The sequence below is a fragment of the Pseudorasbora parva genome, chromosome 10, assembly GCF_024679245.1.
Source record: "Pseudorasbora parva isolate DD20220531a chromosome 10, ASM2467924v1, whole genome shotgun sequence".
Taxonomy (NCBI): Eukaryota; Metazoa; Chordata; class Actinopteri; order Cypriniformes; family Gobionidae; genus Pseudorasbora; species Pseudorasbora parva.
In genome coordinates, this window is record NC_090181.1 from 6614482 (window position 1) to 6639469 (window position 24988).

Sequence of the window (24988 nt, forward strand, 5' to 3'; positions counted from 1 at the left end):
ACATGGTACTCACGGTGAATCAAGAAAAATTAGATTTAAACAATAGTACTTTACAATAACTTTATTGAGCTATACAACAATTTGTTTTCTATCTATAAATGAATCCAAACAGTAGCACAGCTGTGACCCGTGACAGACAGACAGACAGACAGACACACACACACACACACACACAGGTCTGTAAAAAATTAAGAAACCACCGCAAAATGATCAGCTTTTCTGGTTTTACTATTTTTACTGTTTTTACTATGTTTGGGTAAAATTAACAATTTTGTTTTATTCTATAAACTACTGACAATATTTTTTCCCAGATTCCAAATAAAAAGATTGTAATTTAGAGCATTTTTTTTCCGAAAACAACAACTGGTCAAAAAAAAAGAAAAAAAGATGCTGTTTTTTTTTCAGACCTCGAATAATGGAAAGGAAATAAGTTCATATTCACTTTTAAACAACACAATACTAATGTTTTAACTTAAGAAGAGTTCGGAAATCAGTATTTGGTGGAATAACCCTGATTTTGAGCCACAGCTTTCATGCGTCTTGGCATGCTCTCCACCAGTCTTTCACATTGATGTTGGGTGACTTTATGCCACTCCTGGTGCAAAAATTCACGCAGCTTGGATTTGTTTGATGGCTTGTGACCATCCGTCTTCCTCTTGATCACATTCCAGAGGTTTTCAATGGGGTTCAGGTCTGGAGACAGGGTCTTGATCTGGTGGTCCTCCATCCACACCTTGATTGACCTTGATTGTCCTGCTGGAAAAAACAGTCCTCAGAGTTGGGGAACATTGTCAGAGCAGAATGAAGCAAGTTTTCTTCCAGGACAATCTTTTATGTGGTTTGATTCATGCGTCCTTGCTGAAGCACCCCCAGATCATCACCGATCCTCCACCAAATTCCAGTGGGTGAGAGATACTGTGGCTTGTAGGCCTCACCAGGCCTCCATATAACCATTAGACGACCAGGTGTTGGACAAAGCTGAAAATTGGACTCAGAGATGACCTTACTCCAGTCCTTTACAGTCCAATCCTTATGGTTTCTTGCAAACCTCAGCCTGGGTCTTCTTTGATGAAGAGCTTTTTTCTAGCTTTGCATGACTTCAGCCCTGCCTCTAGGAGCCGGTTTCGAACTGTCCTCGCCATGCACTTCACCCTAGCTGCCTTTTGCTATTCTTTTTGCAGGTCACTTGATGTCATCCAACGGTTGTTGAGTGATATTCGAATGAGTTGGCGGTCATTGCGGTCAGTAGAGAGTTTTTTTTAACCCTCTGCCGGTCTGTTAGCCTAGAAATCTAGACGCACCCTAGCGGCAGCAAATTTAATCTGCCTGCAAGTGTCGTCTAGAAACTCAATACCCTTCTGAGCTGTATTCCTCACAATCACGTATTGTATAGAGTCGGCAGGTGGGGCCATAATGACGACGGCCGAGTTGCGTTTGCGTGCTTCTAGTAAACACAGAAACTGGCGAACGGCGGCCGTCTTTCGAATCAGCTTTGACTGCGACTCTGGAAGACTTGGAGTTAAGCTTTTCTCTGAGAAAAGAACAAAAGAGCGGCACTGAAGTCATTCTTAAAAAGGGAAGATGTGTTCGGAGTTTAGCTGACCGGATACGGTGAATGTTTAATCTGTCAACAAGCTCTGTTTCACCTTCGTTGCTCTGGTTGGTGTAGCGCTATCCTATCGCGTGCAGAGGGAGTTTGAAAGACAACCGTTTATCCCCCCTCGGATTGAGCCATGTCTATGGTGAGTTTCCAGACCAAACATCTTGATGTGGGTCTGGCTTGTCAGGCTACCGGTCTGTAGCTTTGTTGTCCCCAATGTCTGCTGTTTGACCTTGTTCTTATGAACCGCCGCCTTTAAAATTTTAAGGATGGACGCAACCCGACGCTCACGGTTTCCCTCTGCCTGTAAAGCCAGAATTGAACCCTTCTTTTCCTCACTCAAAACTTTCCTTTTCAACTTTTTTGACATGGTCAATAGTTATTTTTTGATTCCAATTACTTTTACTACTAGCACTGTTTTTGATCACCTAATCAGCACCTCATTCAGTAGAATGAGCTGTGGCTGTGTTGGAATTCAACAGACATTGGAATGGCTTCCATACTTGTAGAGATAAAAAAAAAAAATTGTTTGTATGCTTAATTAACTGAGACTTTTTACACCTCTTACAGGTTGTTGGCCTTGTTTGTTTCGTTGCTTCTATTGCTCTCCCCTTTTTTGTAAGTGGCTTTGGATAAAAGCATCTGCTAAATGATTTAATGTAAATGTAGAGATGCTGATTTAAGAAAAATATTGCAGTGGTCTCTTTTTTTTTCCCGAGAGCTGTATATAGTGTCTTTGGTGTTTCCATGGTTTCTACAAAATTAAACCAGAAATCGAGGGCAATGTCGAGGGCAATGTCAAATATTAAAATTATTTGAATCCAAAAATCTTATATTGTGCCTTTAAAACATAAACGATTATTAAAATAATGATTTCAAATGCACTAGTAAAGTAAACCTTTTCATTTGATGTTATTAGAAAATACACTTCAGAACTGTAGAATCCTTAGAAACAGTAATTATCTGCAAGTACAGTTGTGTCTAATATTCTTGATAACACTTTTTATTTACAGTATTACATGTTACATTTAGTTTCTATAGCACTTAATGTCAATTATGGATTATTAAATGCAATTAACCCTAAACCAAACCTAATGCTAACCTTATAGCATATACGTGTAGTTTATTAACATTACTCAGCGCTTAAGCGAATAATTGCACTGTAACATGGACACCTTAAAGTGTAACCATATTCTTTTAAGATTTGAAGTACACTTCAAGTTAGGGATGCTCATATTGACCGTTTAACTGTTAACCGATAGTAAGAATTGTGACCGATTTACACTATCAGTTAAATGGTTTAAAGTTTTTTTTTGTTTAGTTTTTTACTCACGGGGCGAGTCAACACATGCAACGAACCACACGTGCCGACACAGACATATTTAGCCAAATGAAGCAATGGGAAAGAAGCATACTGTGTGGGACCATTTCTAGAACTCAACGTAAAGTCCAGGCCTGGTTCTCTTTCGTCTGCAACTATCGTTGCTCTTCCTTTTATGTTCCCGTCACTCCGCCACGAGACGAGACCGGTGTGGCGCGCAGCTGGCACTCCTTAGCACTCGTCACCGGCCCGCTTTCACGGTCCCTCGCCTCGCTGCTTGCCACAACCACCTTCTGAATTTATTTGTTTGGGTAATTGGAATTAAATACGTCTCGAAAGAATCTCGGAAACCATTTTTGCCTAATCCTGGTCATTTCCCAATGAGATAGATAGGCCTACCTGGTCAGAGAAAACGAATGAAGGAACCAGTTGTAAAAAGGCCATAACTCTAGCAGCTGAAGGAATGTGCGCTGCTGCTGGCGCGGACTCTAACCCTGTGTGTGCCATGTCTTGTCAGTCGCGAAACCTGTTTCGCGTTGTTTCCACCAGCGCAGCACATCTCATTGTTTCTTTTAATTAAATAAAAATATAAAACGAAGGAGAAGCCTAAAAAAGGTCCAAAGCTTGTTTAGGTATGAGGTGAATACTTGCCCGAAGCCCGGCCCTAGGGGCGTAAAAAAGTCGGGTCCCGTCGGGCTCGGGCATAATTGCAGGGCTCTAGTGTGAATCTGGGTTCTGTTGTTGAGCTGTTCTGTTCTGCTGTTTGCACTATAAAATAAACACATGAAAAAAGTATTTTTAACGGGTCCCAGACACTCATATTATAAACGTATCAGTTAACGGTTAATAATCGATTAATGAGCATTGGTTGTCTGTCAGGAAAATTAACCAAAATGAGCATCCCTACTTCAAGTGCACATTCAATATGCTTAATTTTCATAAGGGCAGCTTGGGGTCTATTTGCACAACTGGAACCAATCAAATGACCTGATACCTGTAAGGCCAAACCAGTTTCGACCCAAATGGCCAGAACAGAGTGCTATCAATGTAAGCAGGTGGAATAGTACTTGTCAATAATTGGACATTGATTGCATAAAATAATTTGTAATATTCTGTATATTATTACCAGTGACATTTGACTTTTTGGGCCAGTAAACTCCCAAAATCTTCCAAAACAGGTGTGTGCTGATCCAGCCCTTTCCATGCCGTGATGTTGTTCTACGCAAGTCTGCAAATAAAACATCAGAATAAATCTGAATAAAAGTTTAGTTTCTCGCCAGGAACCTATAGAGATCTGTAATTAGATCTGAAGTGAATGAAAGCTTTGAGTTGTAAGGAGGTTATGTGCCAGACAAATATCACCAATTATGGCCTTATGCAGCTTCCTTTTATTAGAGATTTTGAAGGTTTGATTGGTGGAAATGGCTGAGTCATCGGAAGCGGAGCGGCGGCACTGAGTGCATCATGAGGTTAGCGGCCCATCTCTTTTTTTCCTCATCGGGGGAAGCAATCACGCAGACAAAGTCAGAGGAAGTAATCAAGGAGACAAAGGCCGAGGGAGCTGATCTGACAGAAGAACATGCTTTCTCTCTCTCTCCACAGCGCTGAAGATTTGAGTCAGCGTAAGGCAAACTTCCCCATTCGAATAGGCTTTACTTGCCAAAATGAGGTGCCATGGTGGCAAAGGGAGAAATCGATAGTGGAGGATGTAGAGGAAGAGGGCAGGAACAGAGAAGAGAAGGACAAATTAGAGATAACGAGAGGATGAGCAGCATGATGACAGAAAATTCCAATAGTATACTTAATACACTTTATCAAAAATATCAAAGTTATATCAATTATCTATGACTGAATCAAGGGCAGATTGACGTGCAACTTGATTTTCCTCCGAGTTACAACAGCCGGGAATAGAACTCCAGAAAGCTTTACTAGAGTGTGTGTTTGTGTTTGTGTTTAATTATTAACTATCTTGAGCAATTGCAGTTTCAAAACAGCTTAAAACTAGAGGTGGGTGGTATGATCAAAATATATCATGATATAGTTTGTGCTGGAAATTCAACTGAAAAATATCTATATTTAAGAAAATACATTTTAGACATTGTTTGGTTAGTAAGTTCACAGAACTTTTTTTGGGCATAGGGAATATATACATAAACAAAATACACAGATCAGGCATAACATTATTATGTAAATATAGTGTTAGTTCGCATTTTTCTATCAAAACAGCCCTGACATAGCGAGGCATGGACACCCCTGAAGGTGTCCTGTGGTATCTGGTACCAAGATGTTAGCAGCAGATTCTTTAAGTCCTCTACGTTGGGAGGTGGGACCTCCATGGATCGGACTTGTTTATTCAGCACATCCCACAGATGCTTGATTGGACTGAGATCAGGGGGAAAATAACTTAAATTCAAGTGTCAAAGTGACCCAGATGAATGGCAGGACCTAAGGTTTTTTCCCAAAGCATCACACTGCCTCTACCAGCTTGCCCTCTTCCCATAGGGCATCCTGGTGCCATGTCTTCCCCAGGTAAGCAACGCACACTCACCTAGCCATCCACGTGAGAAAACGTGATTCATCAGACCAAGCCACCTTCTTCCATTGCTCCGTGGTCCAGTTCGGATGCTCAAGTGCCACGGTTGGTGCTTTTAGCAGGGGTTTAACAAACCGAGATGCACTGTGTATTCTGACACCTTTCTATCAGAACCAGCATTAACTTCTTGAGCAATTTGAGCTACAGTAGCTTGTCTGTTTGATCAGACCACACGGGTCAGCCTTTGCTCTACACCATGACCGTGTCGCCAGTTCACCACTGTTCCTTCCTTGGAGCACTTTTGATACTGACCACTACAGATCGGGAACACCGCACAAGAGCTGCAGTTTTGGAGATGCTCTAGTAGTCTAGCCATCACAACTTGGCCCTTGTCAAACTTGCTTAAATCCTCATGCTTGCCCATTTTTCCTGCTTCTAGCACATCAACTTGGAGGGCAAAATGTTAATTTGCTGTCTAATATATCCCACCTACTAAACGGTGCCGTGATGAAGAAATAATCAGTGTTATTCACTTCACCTCTAAGTGATCATAATGCTGTGCCTGATCGGTGTATATTATCATTAATGGAGATCTATCGTAAATTGCACAATTTCTTCTTTACTCCCCCACCACCTCATACAATTGTTTGCAGTGTTATCAATTCAAGAAGAGTGAACACTGAGCACTGAATGTTCCTCCTTTTGCTTTGTCAGACACTGCAGAGAAAAGTTGGACAATGCATTTTGACCATTCACCGCTGAACTACACCAGAGAACACCTTGTGTGAGTGAGGCTCTGCTAATGAGTCCTGATGAATAGCAGATTAGCTGCTCGTTCAGATTGATTAAGGCTAAAATGGCTTGGGAGTCTTTCACAATTTCTCAAGCACACCATATTGTTAAATGGCTATGCTCCAATAAGCAAGAACATAAGAGGAACACCTGTATATGCTGTGGGCAAACAGATCAGTCTTCACAGTGATGATGGCATTTGGTAGGACATTTTCTAAAGGTCATGTGGAAGATGTCTTTTACAGGTTGATGTTCACATTCAACACATAATCATGGTAATGTGAAGCAGTGTTTTACTGTAATCTTTCAGTATAAATGTAGGGAAATATCAACTCTGGATATAGTATATTTACAGTTTCATTACAGGAATGGCACCTGATTCAACACAGACAGAAACATAGTGTTGGCCAGATCCAGGCCCAGTTACAGAATCAAATCACTGAGGGTGCTCTAGAAAAAGCACAGATGTAGGCTAAGCAACGGCTCCAGCATAGCAGTATACAGTGAAAAATGTAAGAATATTTACATGTCATCACTGTTACCAATAATTTCCTAAATATTTTGATTCCTGAGAATTAAGGATGATTATAAGGGCCCATGCACTTTTGGGTAGATTTGATTTCACCCTGCAGCTCAGGCTGGAAACCTATATTTCTATCCTGCTTCTCTCACAATTTTGCAGGGACCAATCACTAACAGGCTTATCCACCTGGCACGCTATTGTCGGATTTAACACATTGACGGATAGAGAAGCGATGGATCGTTGGTCTGATTGGTTAAATGACTATCCAAGTATGTGCAGAATCATTTGAATTATGCTCGTTGATCACACCTCTTGTGCAGGTGAAAATCCATAGCAGACCCCCCAGACTAATGTTCAATTTTAAAAGATTGAGCTTGGTCTGGTGATAGCGAGAAAGTACTAGTAGTAATGTAAAAATTACAAATATATAATCTATCAAAGAGTTACAAATAAAACAAAATGCTAGCTTATTTCTGATAAAATTATCGGTAATTATATAGGTCAGTATTATTAAATTGCAGACAAAGATTTTGGATAGCTAGATTGGCTTGTATGCTTGGTGCCGAATGGGAGCGGTAGGGGGGCCAACCTCATATTCTTTCATAGGGCCCAAAAGTGCTAGCACCGCCTAGCATTATAAGCCAGACCCACATCAAGATGTTTGGTCTGGAAACTCACCATTGACAGCTCAATCCGAGGGGCGGGATAAACGGTTGTCTTTCAAACTCCCTCTGCACGCGATAGGATAGCTTTACAACCAACCAGAGCAATGAATGTGAAACAGAGCTTGTTGATGGATTAAAGGGATAGTACACTTTGAAATTAAATTTTGATATGTTTTAGCTTACCTCATGAGCATCCGAGATGTAGGAGTATTTGTTTCCCCAGTAGTTTCAATTTTGATCATTTTAGGTCAAACCGTTCTTGTCTGTGCCTCACATAATGCAGGTCAATGGTCACCACCTCAAAGAGCATACACAGAAAAGTCCAAATTAAACAATCCCCCATCGTAAGTACACACTGATGGCCTAAGACACAAATAATTGGGTGGCATTATATGAGGCACAAAATTGAAACTACTGGGGAAACAAATACTCCTACATCTCGGATGCCCATGAGGTAAGCTAAAACACATCAAAATTTAATTTCAAAGTGAACTATCCCTTTAAACATTCGCCGTATACCGGTCGGCTAAACTCAGAACACATCTTCCCTTTTTAAGAATGACTTCAGTGCCATTCTTTGTTCTTTTCTCAGAGAAAAGCTTAACTCCAAGTCTTCCAGAGTCGCGGTGAAAGTTGTTTTAAAAGACCGCCGGTCGCCAGTTTCTGTGTTTACTAGAAGCACGCAAACGCAACTCGGCCGTCGTCATTATGGCCCCGCCCACCGACTCTATATGACTCTATATGTGATTGGCCCGGCAAGAGTTAGGGGATTACAGCTCAGAAGGGTATTGAGAGTTGCTAGACAACACTCGCAGGCAGATTATATTTGCTGCCGCTAGGCTAAGCACCGTCTCTTGTCGAAAGCAAACCAAGATCTCTCACTAAAACGCTGTTGCTTTGTCAGTTCATCTCGATCTCACAAAGATCTGTAATAAAATTAAGTAGTCAACAATGCACAATAAATCTCTTGCTTAGCAACATTGTCCTCACTTTGTTAATGAGAGATTTCGCGATTGGCTACACTACTCACCGCTGCAAAAACACCCCGTAATCGATGCATTTGACGCTCTCCAGAGTGCAAACACAAATTTCACCAGTTTATTATTACAGTATCAAATGAGGCTGCTTTTGCTTGCGTTTGAGGATGCTTAGCCCCGTTAGGACCAGGCCTGGCCAGATCCGGACCACATTTGGTTCATAGAAGATATTTTGAAGAATGTTTGTAACAAAGCAGATAGAGCAACCATTGACTACCATAATATTTTTTCCCTACTATGGTAGTCAGTGGTTGTTCTATCTGCCTGGTAATAAACATTCTTCAAAATATCATCTTTTGTGTTCAGCAGAACCAAGAAACTCAAACAGGTTTGGAACAGCATGAGGGTGAGTAAATGATGACATTTTCATTTTTGGGTATCTTTATTATCTTTAGTATCTATCCCTTTAACGCAAATAAATAATGATTAGTAGTTAAGAATAATTCTTCACATTGAAATAAAACTTGCATGTATTGCAAATATAACTTGCGATCGATTTGTGTGAGAAACTAACTTTTTGTTGTTGCCTCAAATACAACACTATGTACAAAAGCCCTGAGCACGCCATCACTTCCTGCAAGTGAGGTCAAATGTACAATATACGGTGGATCTCAATGGGATACAAGTGGCAGAAATGATCTCTGACGCGTATCTCTACGTCATATCGTGTAATTTGACCTCATTTACAGGCAGTGGTGGCGTGAAAATTTCATTTTTGGGGGAACTATCACTTTAAATGCTTCAGCATATGCTCTAAAACACATGACTTGCTAGAAATGACTTAATTTCCTTGGAGGGAAAGTAATTCCAAGAACATAGTAAGTATCAGTTATAAACTTTCTTTTCCTTATTTTTAGAATAATTGTCTACTACCATAAAATGTGGATACCTTGATTTTTATATTTCTATTAAATAGATTTTTATATTTCTATTAAACATTCTTCTAAATGGTAATCTTCTGCAAGCCTGTTTTCTTCCCCTAGTGTATAATGGGCTTTATTAGTTTAAATCAGCAACCCTTTTGAAGTCCACCCTTTTACACATTGGATTGTAAAAATGTCATGAAACAGCCATGGACAACTTTTCTAGACCAGTGATTATTTTTATTTTATTTTCTTCCTCTGATAAGACTGAAAAATAACTGAAATTTTAAAAAACCTGAGCTGCATTTCCCAAAAGCATTAGCCTAAGTTGACTGTAGAGACCATTGGGTGGCAATTTTCCTACGATCAACTTAGGCTTACAAAAATGCAAACATTTTGAGAAATACAGCCCTGCTCAGTTCAAAATCCACCAAACTGTTTATGACAGTGAATGACCCCAATAGCATTTCCATTATTTGGTACGGATTATTGCATGGCCTGTGCCTCATACATCTCCAGACAATTTGAGCAGACTCAGTGAGGTTCCCTGGTGTGTATTTTGAAATCTACATTTACATCCATTAGATGAACCAAACTCTGACGTCACATGCACCAAAAGCTGTAGTGTAAAAGCACCCTTAGATGTTGCAACTGGCCTTTCAACACTGTGATTTGGGGATTTTTTTTTTTTTGCAGAAACAGTCCAGTAGATGGCACACTTTCTTTTCTCTGCAGTGCACTTTTGAGAGAGAGAGAGAGAGAGAGAGAGAGAGAGAGAGAGAGAGAGAGAGAGAGAGAGAGAGAGAGAGAGAGAGAGAGAGAGAGAGAGAGAGAGAGAGAGAGAGAGAGAGAGAGAGAGAGAGAGAGAGAGAGAGAGAGAGAGAGAGAGAGAGAGAGAGAGAGAGAGAGAGAGAGAGAGAGAGACGGTATCTGTTCATAAGCATTCATCTTCTAAATCCATTAGAAATCCAACATATTTGGTGTACTGAAGCATTTCAACAATTTCAGGATACTCAGAAGGAATTATGTGATCTGGACTTTGAATTAGGTGATTTCATGTTTGAATAACTCATAACTTGTGAAAACAAAGATTCCAGAGTGTTTAAAATGCACAATGCTACCTTTAGATCTGGCATCCATGATATCAAAATATGCATTTAGTTGAGAAACTATGTAATGTAAACTATTTCTAAGTATGAAATAGTTTAAATTAACATTATCCCAATACTTATTATAAGGTTGTTATAGTTGTCAATTTTATATAATTTTATATAAACATTTGATTTGTTATTTTATATATATATAAAATAACAAATCAAATGTTTATATTTTGAAAAAACAATGAAAGATATTTGATGCAATACAAATTATGTGACTTATTGTGCCCAAGAACATGATATATTTAAAGGTGCCCTAGAACGATTTGAAACAATATGTTAAAATGTTCTCTGATATCTACATAGAGGGCATGTGGCTTATTTAAGGGAAACAATTGTCCAGATACAGTTTTACAGGTCCATTTACAACCCTAGAAATTGTCCCTAGGATGTAATGCTCTGTTTTTGCCTTATTTGGAAGAGTCATGAATATTAATGTTGAGCTCTGCTCTGATTGGCTTATTTCAGCAGGTCACAGCAGTTCAGCGATGCGGCTCGTGAGTCCTCCTGACACAACACAGACCGACTAAATGAAACTTTATGCAAAACATCTCAAATGGAGATTGATAAAATGCAGCTTACTTGTTTATTTGATGTTTTAGATCACCCAAACGCGAGAAAGAGCTTGCGTTCGTGCGGTTGCCAGATTTCAGTAATTAAATCCCCCAAACAGAGCTTTTCTGTGAAAAGAAACCTGTATACACTCTGGTTTTTACCTAAACATGTTAAATCTGGCAACCATATGCACGACGATCTGAAAACACCAATAAACAAGTAAGCTGCATTTTATCAATCTCCATTTGAGATGTTCTGCTTAAAGTGTGTCATTCAGTCGACATTTTAGACTCGTCTTTTTTCGTCAACGATATTGCATGTTTATATAACGTTAGTCACAATGTAGGCTAACGTTACACAGTGATTGTGATGTAGCCTAATCTGAAATACAAATAGGCAAAAACATCATAGGAAACACCATACTTCAGTTCTCAAAAATATAAATGTATAACTTATATTTTTACAAAATAAATATCCTTGTCAAATGAGTATCGTTTTAACTTACATAGTGGAAAAGGTGGCGTTTGCTAGAAGGATCGAGAGAATGATCTAAGCAAAGTATGTAAAAGTTGTATTTTGTAATACAAAATAATATTCCCCTTTGTCATTAGACACACTATTAAGTTTGGTATGGTACTCTGTGTTTCCTGTTGTTACTGTACTAGCATCTTGCATCACCTAGACAATGCTGTCTCTCTAAGAAACTTTCAATTTAATCAGAAATTGTTTAAACAGTCAATAAGTGGATAAATCGCTACTTACTGCTTGCAGGAATACAGTTGCCACTTTCTTCAGTTTAAGACGCTTAGCGAAGCTTACTTGAAATGGGCAGAACAAACGAACGATCTTGAATTAAATTGGTTTGGTATCGGATTATAAACATCAACTATGACTGTTGACATCTTTTATCTGTGGGAAGGATATGTCAAGTCCTCAGGTCTCCTGAACAGCCTGGAACATGTAGTGTGTCCATGCGAGCTTGTACCTGATGATTCGCTCGATTTCCATCTGACAATGCACATGTTTGGACAGATGCAAATGTTGGGGGCGTGCATATAAATGATCCCCAACGCTTGCGTCACGGTTGGTGTTATGTTGAAAAGCACTTTTTTTCCCGTGGAGTTTTGGATTCAAAAGATTTACATAAGAAGTAGGATGCAATTATGTTTGAGACTCACAGTATGTGATGTCCATGTACTGAACTCTTATTATTTCACTATATTAAGACTAATTAAATTTTTCATTCTAGGGCACCTTTAAAGCTGGGTTCAGGCTACACAATATTTTTGTTCGTTATGATAGTCAGTGTCTGATTATACAATTTTGAATTCTAAATTCCTAAATTTTTGTTGTGTCGTGGACAACATCACATGCCATCTTTAATGACATTCGTGATGTCATCGAAAAGGCGGAACAAGTGACTGACTTCACTTGTTACTGTTTGATTGACTTTACTAAATAAACAAGTTCTGTTAGCTTGATGCTAATTGCATTTCTCACCGCTATTGTTTGAAAGCATTTATCTTTTTTCACTCTGTCAAGGTTGTTCCTTGATGAAACACAGGAATAAAGGCAGGAGTATTGTTTCCATAGCGCCACAAAACCTTTCCACCATTGCATAATTTCACCTTTTAGCACCAATACCATCGTCTCCCTTTTGTTTCGCCATGTTTGAAAGCTGTATACGGAAGAGCTCCTGTGCTCCTATTACTCAATGTCACAGTTGTGGAGTAAACATGCTAGTCTTTCTGTCGGGACGTCTTGAGGCAGCACAGGCACAGAGTCGGTTGTGGTCCACTATGGCAATATACGAGATAAAACAAATAAATTCTTGTGCCCTGACACCCATTGTTGTTCACGAATCACCACAAACCCCTACAGGAATCGAACCCCTACAGGAATCGAACTGGGTCTCTAGTGTGGGAGAGCTAACAAGGACGCTAAAGACTGCAACTGCTAACCTCTTGCTAAACAACGCAACTGCTACCGTTAGTGGGCTAACACACCTCTTGAGATCAGGTGAGTGAGGTTGAGGTTTTTAATGGCTTAAGTCCATTACATTTGGACCAGACCCAGGCCCCAAGAATTAAATCACAGAGGGTGCTTCTGAAATATTCTTTGGGGGGTATTTTTGTCTCCTCCTTTGATAAATGCTTATCACTCTGTCATTCATAGCAATTTTGAGAGTGAATCATGCATTTATATGCAGATGGGCATTTGTATTGAACTGCATTGGTGGCCACTTGTTAAGCATGGAAAATAAAAGCTTTATTTAAATTATATGAATTATTATATCACCTAGATGCTACAAAGTTTGCTCCTTTTTGATCACTAAAAAGCCCACTTATTCTTTGCAATCTCACAAAGTTCCATTATATCAATCAGTGAAGCTGAGTACACAATGGATCTTATTTAAATAACGTCTACACTTTGTTAGATAGAATTTGCGAGCATGCAGACAAAAACTTGATGAGTAGATTTTACCTTAAACACCTGTGATTGGTCATTGCATTCAAGAAATCAACAAACATGTATGCGATTGGCTGCTTTCCTCTTTGAAGACTAGTTTTAAATGTAATAATTGAACATTTTCCAGAGCACAAACAATTAGTTCACACTTGTCATGTTTGGTTCAATTAAAATGAACCCTGGTGCGACTGCTTGGTTAGTTCATTTGTGGTGTAGTGCGGTTCATTTGAACATATGTGAACGCTGCCATCCGAACCCTGATGTGCACCAAACAAGCCTACCGAGACCGCTAAAAAGATGGGTCTCAGTCCGCTTCCAAACGAACTCTGCTCCGGTTCGATTGATATATGAACGCAACACGGACTGTACGTAAACTAACCAAAAACAGGACGTAATGTCACAAGATGCGACGCTACAAGTCAGCTGATTTGACGACAAGGAAAGAATGGTGTATTCAAAATAGGGGTGTCCCCGACTAAGGATTTACACATTCGAATCAGAATTTTCGAATCTCTCTATGGTCGACCAAAAGTCGAATCATCTGTGTGTGTGTAAACCATAGACTGGGAAAAAAAATAAACGGTATAAACGGGTTAGAAAGGCAGGACACTAGTCAGCAGGAGGCTTTATTTTACTTTACACACGGCACACAGCCACCACTTTTAATAAAGTGATCAAAACTAGGCTACACTACACATTCGTAAATTAACCCTTCTCTCATAACATTTAAAAGCCGCGATTGAAACACAGAACATCACACAAATATATAAAAGAACATTTTGATAAATAAACCTAAAAAAATACCTGCCTAGAGAGGAAAAGAACACTTTCAGTGTGTTTTTTTGCACGTTCTTAAGCCGATTGTGCCTGAAGGGGGTCGCACACCGGACTGAAGCTCAGCGCCGTGTCTCCGGTAACGTTATTTCACTTCAGGCAGACGTGAACATTATATACGCGCGAGCACAATTTTGAATCGACTTCTGACAGAAGAGCTGCACGATGAGTGTATCTTGTAGTACAGGGTGAAATCAGCACGTACATTCTCGATTTGAGGGAAATATACATTTAATAGCCGCGGACAGGCGTCGAATGCCGCAGTCGGTGTGTGTGTTCGAATTTTAAAGGCGCAGTGCGTCCGGTGCGAAGCTCAGTGCCCTAAAAGGGGCGATAACTCAGCGCCGCGACACGTCTTTATAACACTAATATTGAGCACCCCCATATTGCCAAAATGGTATGATCCTCGTTTCATAACACCATAACACCCGCGAAGATTCGACCATAAGTGGTCGAATCCGGTCCTGCATATCGATGCATCGAATCTTCGACTATTAGGGGTCACCCCTAATTCAAAATAAGTAACGTTAGAGGGCAAACATGGAGCAACGAGGAGGTAAAGTGCCTCATCAATATCTGGTCTGATGAGCATGTTTCGAAAATGCTAGAAAAATACCTGTTTCTTCTTATCACAGGACCTGTGTTGCCCATTAGGTACAGATGACGGAACTGTCGTCTCTTTTACAGCAGATCTTCGTTTCTGCATACAATGGAAGGAATCCTGGTGCTGTTTTGTTTTGAACATTTTATGAGCTCTTCGTGAGTTTTCAGCTGGTAAAAATACAACCATATGTACACACATAAAATGATCGCGTTTAATCCAGCTCACAGCATTGTTTTAAATGTTCGGTATAAGCTCTGTCGTGAAATACGTCATAAAAGCCGACCAATCCGGTTGTGACCGTATCCCTATGCCTTTGGTTCAGTAACTTGGCAGCACTTGGGGGGCCTCTGGATCCGGGAATAGGAGACTAGTTAAAACAGACCATTTGAAAAATAACTGAAAATGTGTTTGTTTTAGCGCTCATGTACTGTACAGTTTCAATACAATAACAAGAATAAACGTGGTTTGCACCAAACTTCACACAGGTAAATCACACTAGTGCACAGTTCAGTCTGAACAAGCTAGATAAAAGTTAGAAACAATTCAGAAAAGACAAACAGCTGAAGCACATGAAAGTAGCTAAAACTCACATTCTGTAGACGCTCCAGGCTCATAGAGTGGTGTAGTGGTCTTGATGTTCTCATAGCTTGGTGTGAACAGCACTTGCGTGGGGCTTATGGGAGCCACCGGAGGAAATTCTCCATTGGCTGAAGATGAGAGAAAGACACAATACATTGTTGCGGTCCAACAACACTACAGCAGCCAGAGAAAATCTTGTAGGCATTGTAAAAGCACAGTTTCTGTAAGCCTATAGACAGTAGCTCTATTTTGCCGTAATATGACAATACCCATTTTATAAAGCTAGTAATGATATCAGCATATTTGTTTGAATTTATTAAATATACAAGAAACACGCTGAAAAATATTTTTCCCATTTCGAGAAATATTTATGATATGCTCATATAAGGATGTTTTCTGATGACGTAAAGTCTCAAATGGGTTAACACTAGACCTTACAATCATGATATAAATTACTCCGATGGACAATGTACGCATGTACACAATGGGAAACAAAATTACCTATAACATTTTTAGTGTCAATTGCTAATATAGGCTATATTTTTATTATGTATTAAGATTTTATGGCTAGCTAGCATTTTCACCTCAGGAAAGCTTAATAAAACTGGTTTCTGGGCCCATGTAAGATTGACCCAGGTGCCTTTGCATTTCATGAGGATTTTTCAGCTTCCTGCCTCTCTTTGACTGGATTTGACATTTCTTTCACCTCCTCTCAGGTTTTCATAGGGTAATATTTTATGGAAGGGCAACTTGATGCTCAAGCATGCAGGATAGTGAGCAGTCAGGGTAAAACATGGATTATCTATATAATTTTATACCAATTGCATTGTTCAGTTCTTGCTTCTGATTGGCTGATGTGTTGATTGCACAGCTATGAAGTAGTTACAGGATTGCTGGCCAAGTAACAATTGCAAATCACTTTGAAATGGTTTTCATGGGAGATATTCTATTTGTGGCATAAGGAGGTAGCTTTAATGATGGAAACTTGAAAAATGTCTTGAAATAAACATATGTTCATGTGTCAACCATGGTGTAAGCAGAATAATTGACTCCAGCAATTAAATTGCTGGTAACACTTTCTTTTACAGTCCTTGTTACACATGGTACATGCATTTACTGAAATAATAACAGTAAATGATACATAATTACATGCAACTAAACCTAGTACATGTTGTTAATATTACTCATTACTTAAATCTATAATCACACTGTAAAAGGGACACAAAAAGTGTTTACATCACAGATTAGCGTGATTTTCAATTAATTATTTCAAACCTCAATAGGGGAAAAATAACTGGCAGAAAGAAATATTCAATCATTTGTCTTCAAAGAGTTTCTATTATGTTACTAATATGTATTGGTCTTATGATGATCGTGTTATACTTGTACTTATTATTAGACATATAACAGACTAAGCTCCACAAAAGTAGACAACCACCACCACCCATGGTGTCAAGAGTTTAGTTCATGTTTCTTAATTACAATGACAAGCCACATGAGCTCCTGCATTGTTCCATTGTCAACTCCCTGTGAAGACAAATCATCCCTCTCCCCCAAACGTAGCCGCTCCGACAATACTGGGACTCTGTGAAAAATGCTACCTCTCATCTCCATCTCTTAATCGTTGCTTTAAAAATACTCATCCACTCCCACGAAACTCCCGCACCAGTCTGACTGGAGTTGGCATCATTCATCACAATCTGGACTCCCCGTTACAAGCTCCTTCCCATGATGCACCCTGTCGCAGAGCTATTATCTGTTCTCCCAATTCAGGAATCAAGAAGCTCTTGTGTCATGCAAAAAGCAAAGAAAAGTTTTGTCTAAATAACAAACAAAGTCTGAATCAAACAATTCTGTAGTTAGTAGTTACTTAAGAGGGTAGATTACTTACAAATTATACTCTGATTAAAAACTACATGACAAAATTGTAGATACAGTTTGTGACGTGATCCTATGCATTTACGATAATATAATCAGACTACTTTTTGATTACTTTTCGAGTACTTAATCTTATATTGATACAAAAATACAAATAGAAAGAGAATGAGACTTTCTTTGTTATCAATAACTTTACAAGCATTAAACGTTACATTACGGTTTTTGAAACTGGGGTTTGTGACAGAACTGCAGGGATTTGTGAGTTGTTAAGCTATTTAGTAATTAAATCATACATTCAAATAAATAATTTCAAATAAAATAAACACTATAATAAAAAAAGTTTACCAAGTTTTTACTTTGTTACCTGCATGTCATGTGACCATAAACTGACATCAGAGAACTGTGAACTTATTTGTATTTATGTATGTATGTATGTATGTATGTATGTATGTATGTATGTATGTATGTATGTATGTATGTATGTATGTATGTATGTATGTATGTATGTATGCATGTATGTATGCATTTATTTATTTATTTATTTATTTATTTATTTATTTATTTATTTATTTATTTATCATCACTAATATTATTGACATGTTATTGCCCAAATGTATTAACTTAAACCTCAGGGGTACTTCCAAGTAAACATATTTGGTCAAAGTGGTTAAGCTGGAAAAAAAAATGCATTGCATGTTAATATAAAAATTGTTAATATGAAAACTGGTCTGTGTGTGCAATTCCACAAACCTGGAAGAACTATTTAAATATTCAGCTTTTAATTGCAAAGTATGTTAATGTGTTCATTATCTGTAAATGTAAGTACTTTATTTCTTGCTATAAGAGGGAGGACCAAAACTCATGCTGGTGAAAAGATCATAAAACCCTCATCCCAGCTACAACCTGGCCAGCATTGTTATGAAATTAATGCACTCTTCCATACGACAGTGATATACTTGGCAGGACATTGTGCAATTTAGGGAAGTTCATTGATAGTTTTGTTGATCATTATCACTATTTTGTTTTTGTGCTTCTTATCTGCAGTCTAGACATGCATGCAATGTGACTATCTTGGAGAGTGGAGAGGTTTTTCAATTTGTATTTGTCAATGAATAAATGAGATAAATAGAAAACTAAGGCATGTTACTTATTTGATTTGAACTGAACCATATAGTGTAAATTTAAAAAGTGACACACTACATTTTATACTTCTTAAAAAATGACTTAATATGCTTCTTCTAATGCATTACCCATAACATGCATGAGTTGTAACCACCAGGCCGTGGCTCTGATTATTCATGTATTTTTACTTCCACTGTGGGTAAGTTACAAGGAGTTTGACTGCAGCAGCACACATTGCAGTAGACATTTTTGGCTGGTGGTCAAAGACAAGATTTCTTGAACTGTGGAAGAATGTAATCCTTTGCTCCAGGGAGAACTGTCACTCAGCAGTTTTTCAAATCTGCCAGGACAATCAGAAAACAGCTTAGTCATCACTTCAAATACTTCAATATGTCTCCATATCCAACTGGACAGTTGAGATACTTGATTGGTAGGTCAATGATAATCAGAATCCTAAAGCCTAGAATGACCATTTAAAGGGATAGTTCAGCCCGAAAAAAAACTAAAATAGAGAATATCCCAAAAGGTCTTATTTTTGTTAATTTGGGTGAACTAACCACGTTATACTGCTTATTATTATATCTATATCTCTATCTCTATCTATCTATCTATCTATCTATCTATCTATCTATCTATCTATCTATCTATCTATCTATCTATCTATCTATCTATCTATCTATCTATCTATCTATCTATCTATCTATCTATCTATCTATCTATCTATCTATCTATCTATCTATCTATATATATACACAGGTCCTTCTCAAAAATTAGCATACGTGATAAAAGTTAATCATTTTCCATAATGTAATGATAAAAAATAAACTTTCATATATTTTAGATTCATTGCACACCAACTGAAATATTTCAGGTCTTTTATTGTTTTAATACTGATAATTTTGGCATACAGCTCATGAAAACCCAAAATCTCAAAAAATTAGCATATCATGAAAAGGTTCTCTAAACGAGCTATTAACCTAATCATCTGAATCAACTAATTAACTCTAAACACCTGCAAAAGATTCCTGAGGCTTTTAAAAACTCCCAGCATGGTTCATTACTCAAAACCGCAATCATGAGTAAGACTTGCCGACCTGACTGCTGTCCAGAAGGCCATCATTGACACCCTCAAGCGAGAGGGTAAGACACAGAAATACATTTCTGAACGAATAGGCTGTTCCCACAGTGCTGTATCAAGGCACCTCAGTGAGAAGTCTGTGGGAAGGAAAAAGTGTGGCAAAAAACACTGCACATCGAGAAGAGGTGACCGGACCCTGAGGAAGATTGTGGAGAAGGACCGATTCCAGACCTTGGGGGACCTGCGGAAGCAGTGGACTGAGTCTGGAGTAGAAACATCCAGAGCCACCGTGGACAGGCGTGTGCAGGAAATGGGCTACAGGTGCCACATTCCCCAGGGCAAGCCACTTTGGGCTACAGAGAAGCAGCGGTGGACTGTTGCTCAGTGGTCCAAAGTACTTTTTTCGGATAAAAACAAATGTTGCATGTCATTCGGAAATCAAGGTGCCAGAGTCTGGAGGAAGACTGGGGAGAAGGAAATGCCAAAATGCCTGAAGTCCAGTGCCAAGTACCCACAGTCAGTGATGGTCTGGGGTGCCATGTCAGCTGCTGGTGTTGGTCCACTGTGTTTTATCAAGGGCAGGGTCAATGCAGCTATCAGGAGATTTTGGAGCACTTCATGCTTCCATCTGCTGAAAAGCTTTGTGGAGATGAAGATTTAGTTTTTCAGCACGACCTGGCACCTGCTCACAGTGCCAAAACCACTGGTAAATGGTTTACTGACCATCCATGGTATTACTGTGCTCAATTGGCCTGCCAACTCTCCTGACCTGAACCCCATAGAGAATCTGTGGGATATTGTGAAGAGAAAGTTGAGAGACGCAAGACCCAACACTCTGGATGAGCTTAAGGCCGCTATCGAAGCATCCTGGGCCTCCATAACACCTCAGCAGTGCCACAGGCTGATCGCCTCCATGCCACGCCGCATTGAAGCAGTCGTTTCTGCAAAAGGATTCCCGACCAAGTATTGAGTTCATAACTGAACATAATTATTTGAAGGTTGACTTTTTTGGTATTAAAAACAATTTTTTGAGATAGGAAATTTGGGTTGGTGAGAAATGAATAATTTTTATCATTACATTATGGAAAATAATGAACTTTTATCACCTATGCTAATTTTTTGAGAAGGACCTGTATACACACACACACACCAATCAGGCATAACAGTATGACCACAAAGAGATAAAGTGAATAACACTGATTATCCTCATCACGGCTTCTGTTAGTAGGTGGGATATATTAGGCAGCAAGTGAACATTTTGTCCAAAGTTGATGTGTTAGACGCAGGAAAAAATAGGCAAGTGTAAGGATTTGAGTGAGTTTGACAAGCGCCAAATTGTGATGGCTAGACGATTGGGTCAGAGCATCTACAAAACTGCAGCTCTTGTGCGGTGTTCCCGGTCTACAGTGGTCAGTATCTATCAAGTGCTCCAAGGAAGGAACAGTGGTGAACCAGCGACAGGGTCATGGGCGGCCAAGGCTCATTGATGCACGTGGGGAGTGAAGGCTAGCCTGTGTGTTTTGACTAGACAAACAAGCTACTGTAGCGCATATTTCTCGTGAAGTTGATGCTGGTTCTGATAGAAAGGTGCCAGAATACACAGTGCATCGCAGTTTGTAGTGTATGGAGCTGCATAGCCGCAGACCAGTCAGGGTGCCCATGCTGACCCCAGTCCACCGCAGAAAGCGGCAAAATTGGGCATCAGAACTGGACCACGGAGCAATGGAAGAAGGTGGCCTGATCTGATGAACCACGTTGTCGCTTACCTGGGGAACACATGGCACCAGGATACACTATGGGAAGAAGGGAAGGCAGCGGAGGCAGTGTGATGTTTTGGGCAATGATCTGCTGGGAAACCTTGGGTCCTGCCATCCATGTGGATGTTACTTTGACACACACCACCTACCTAAGCATTGCTGCAGACCATGTACACCCTTTCATGAAAACAGTATTCCCTGGTGGCTGGGGCTCTATCAGCAGGATAATGCTCCTGCCACAAAGCGAAAATGGTTCAGGAATGGTTTGAGGAGCACAACAATGAGTTTGAGATGTTGACTTGGCCTCCAAATTCCCCAGATCTCAGTCCAATTGAGCTTCTGTGGGATGTGCTGAACAAACAAATCCGATCCATGGAGGAACAAGATTATCTTTGAGATGAGGTGCATCATTTCAAAAATGTCTATATGCTTTGCTACCGTCTCTTCATTTTACATGTTTTTTGCCCATCTGAAATAGTTTGTTTGAAATAGTTGAATGTGACAGAGAAAGAACAGTAAATGATAATGGGGGCAATGGAGGGTAATGAAATTGAGAAAATCAGACTCAAACTTGTGTTCCTCACATCAGAACCAAAGCTCAACTTTTTAAGGATGTGTTAGGAAATGGCATGCACTGAAGCTGAAATGAAATTGAGATGAAGCTGGAAAGGATCAGGTTTTCTGCCCACTGTCAGTTTCTCTTAAGGGGGATGTCAGATGAGAACTTTTAAATGCATGCTTTGTAGTTTAGATAGCAGCACTTATTGCAGTGCTGCAGGGAGAATGATAAATCAAACGTGCAGACTTGTAAAATTATCTTGACACAATAGAAGGCAAGAATACACAGACACTGCACCTACATCCCTGTAAGCTGCTCTGGCTCTAAAAAGTGTTTAAAACCTTAAGCCACACTTTAAAATAAATATATGGATTTTATTGTATTATATCAAAATATCAAATAAAAATTGGCATGCAAATGTTAATGAGTACACTGTCACTTTCATATTCATTCAGAGCAACCACAGGTATAGTTATCAGTCTTTACTCATCACATCACCAATGGTTCTGCCATTTAAAGGCCGTTCAGTAAAGCTATTCTGATGCTTTTGATTGGCTCTCATTGATAGTCAAAAAACAAAAACATGTTTTTACTAAGGTATAATGATCTAAAAATTGTGTGACAAATGTATATATCTGTTTTTAGAGGTTAAAGGGTTAGTTCACCCAAAAATGATGTCATTAATGACTCACCCTAATGTCGTTCCACGCCCGTAAGACCTCCGTTCATCATCGGAACACAGTTTAAGATATTTTATATTTTAGTCCCAGAGCATATGCAGTCAATGCCCACTTTACTGTTCATGTCCAGAAAGGGAATAAACAACATCAAAGTCGTCCATATGTGACATCAGTTGGTTGATTAGAATCTCTTGAAGCATCGAAAATACATTTTGGTCCAAAAATATGAAAAAATATGATTTTATTCAGCATTGTCTTCTCTTCCACGTTCCTCCTTTCTGGGCATGAACAGTAAAGTGGGCATTGACTGCATATGCTCTGGGACTAAAATATAAAATATCTTAAACTGTGTCTGAAGATGAACGGAGGTCTTACGGGTGTGGAATGACATTAGAGTGAGTCATTAATGACATCACTTTCATTTTTGGGTGAACTAACCCTTTAAGCCTGGTTTACATGTTTGAAAATGATTAACAGTTGAAAACATTTGTTAGAAATTTTGAAAAGTAATCAAAAAGTAGTCAAAAGTAAACATCACTTTAAGTAACTGAAATGGTTACACTAGATCTTACATTTTACAATAGGGTAACTTCTAATCTGTAATAGTGTTGTCAAAAATATCGATATTTCGATATGTATCGATACTGGAATATCTGAAACGATACGATTCTCAGTTTTTACAGTACCGATACCAGCTGCGCTCTCCTTCTCTGACCGTCAGTGAGTTGACACACACTGGCATATTCTCACTCAGCCCGGTTAACCTCTGAGCACGGCGAACGCGCGTTCTGCTGGACTTTTTCCTCATGACAGTGTGTTAGTGTTAGTGTGTGATCGGTCTGAATTTCGTGCGGGATTGCACATAAATTAATTCTACTAATCCCCGCAGATTTCGTGCTCACATTTGAAGCGCACACACATAGCCTACCGTAATAAAGCCGCCTCTGACATGATACTAGTGCAACCATTTGCTTCTTTTTCCAGCTTATTATTGGTCAAATACACTCAAAAAAATTATCAGTGCACATCTGGAAGAATATTAATGTAAACACAGACGCAAACAGTTCAGGAAGAACGAGTAACAGGAGGATCCATGCGTCCGTTAGTCTTAAAGGGACCGCAGTCATTTGTTATTCAAACTACAAAAAGACAAACGATCAACTGCTCTTGACTGATCAACTTGTGTAACTTTAATAGTGTCATTTGTACGCTATTGAATTTGTTGCAAAGAAAATGATCCAGTGTTGTTTTAAATGTAATTACTATGCATTTTTTTATTCAGTTTCTTATCTGAATGTTAGACCTACCTGAAAAAATAAAGCAGTCTATTTAATTTGTATCTTCTATTCTATTGCATTTATTTGTGCTATTGTTTGTAATCTGTTCATTTGTTCTCATTTTATTACTGTTTACTCGTCTTTTTTAATTCAATTTACCTTTCGAAATCAAGCTTTCTTGTGCTGTGTGTAAGCTATTGCAACACAATTACCCCATTGTAAAAAATACATTGAGATAGCAAAAAATTGTGAGATAATTTTAATAGTAATTGATCAATTGATCAATAATTGTTCAAATCAAAACGATGAACATGCTGGCCACATGAATTTTTAGTAAAAAATAACAATGAATAATAAGAAGTTCTGTTGTCATATTAAGCATCTTATCTTTTTTTTTTTTTTTTTTACTGTGGTATCAATTTAGTATCGATATATCGATATTTTAGTCTGGTATCGTATCGAAGTCATAATTTTAGTATCGTGACAACACTAACCTGTAATCTATTGCATTTCCAAAGTAACCTTCCCAAAACTGTAAACCTGTGCATTTACCAGTTTGCAATAACAAGTAGAAGCCTCACAAATTCAAGTTAAAATTACCAAACTCATACTTATGTTAAATATTTTAATATAAGACTACTATTATTTTAAAATGATATTTGCTATATAATACAATATATGAAAAAATGTATATCTAATGCAGATTTTTTAATTGTGTGTTAAGTACATTTTAGCGCCTCTAAGGGAACTAGAACACACACAGCATGCAGCACACCAAAAACATCCACATTAGCTTGAACTAGATTTTCAGCCGGAATTCAGAGCAATTCTCGCTGGACCACATAATATCTGACTCCAGCTGCCAGTTACATTCATAACATTTCAGCTTGAGGCTTGATTTTTTATTTTTTTTCCCAGTAATGGTTGATTAAGTTCAAACTATAAGCTTGGACCTTTCACAGACAGTAAGTTGCCCTAAGGCTAAGAACATTTATTTGCATGGTTTGTGTAATAAAAAAGTCAATCTGATGCTTAAGACTGGGAGAAATGCATGATGAATATATAAGCTACATAAACCATTCTTTATCTCCCTTTGTCTCCATTT

General features: G+C 38.7%; 1 protein-coding gene across 1 annotated transcript in view; it reads right to left on the minus strand.

The window, feature by feature from the left end:
- alk (ALK receptor tyrosine kinase) overlaps window positions 1-24988 on the minus strand; it is a 592666-nt gene that overhangs the window by 53632 nt on the left and 514046 nt on the right. Inside the window, exon 11 of the mRNA XM_067454971.1 lies at window positions 15544-15660. Coding sequence (XP_067311072.1) covers window positions 15544-15660 — 117 coding nt within the window. The remainder of the gene's footprint in view (window positions 1-15543; window positions 15661-24988) is intronic.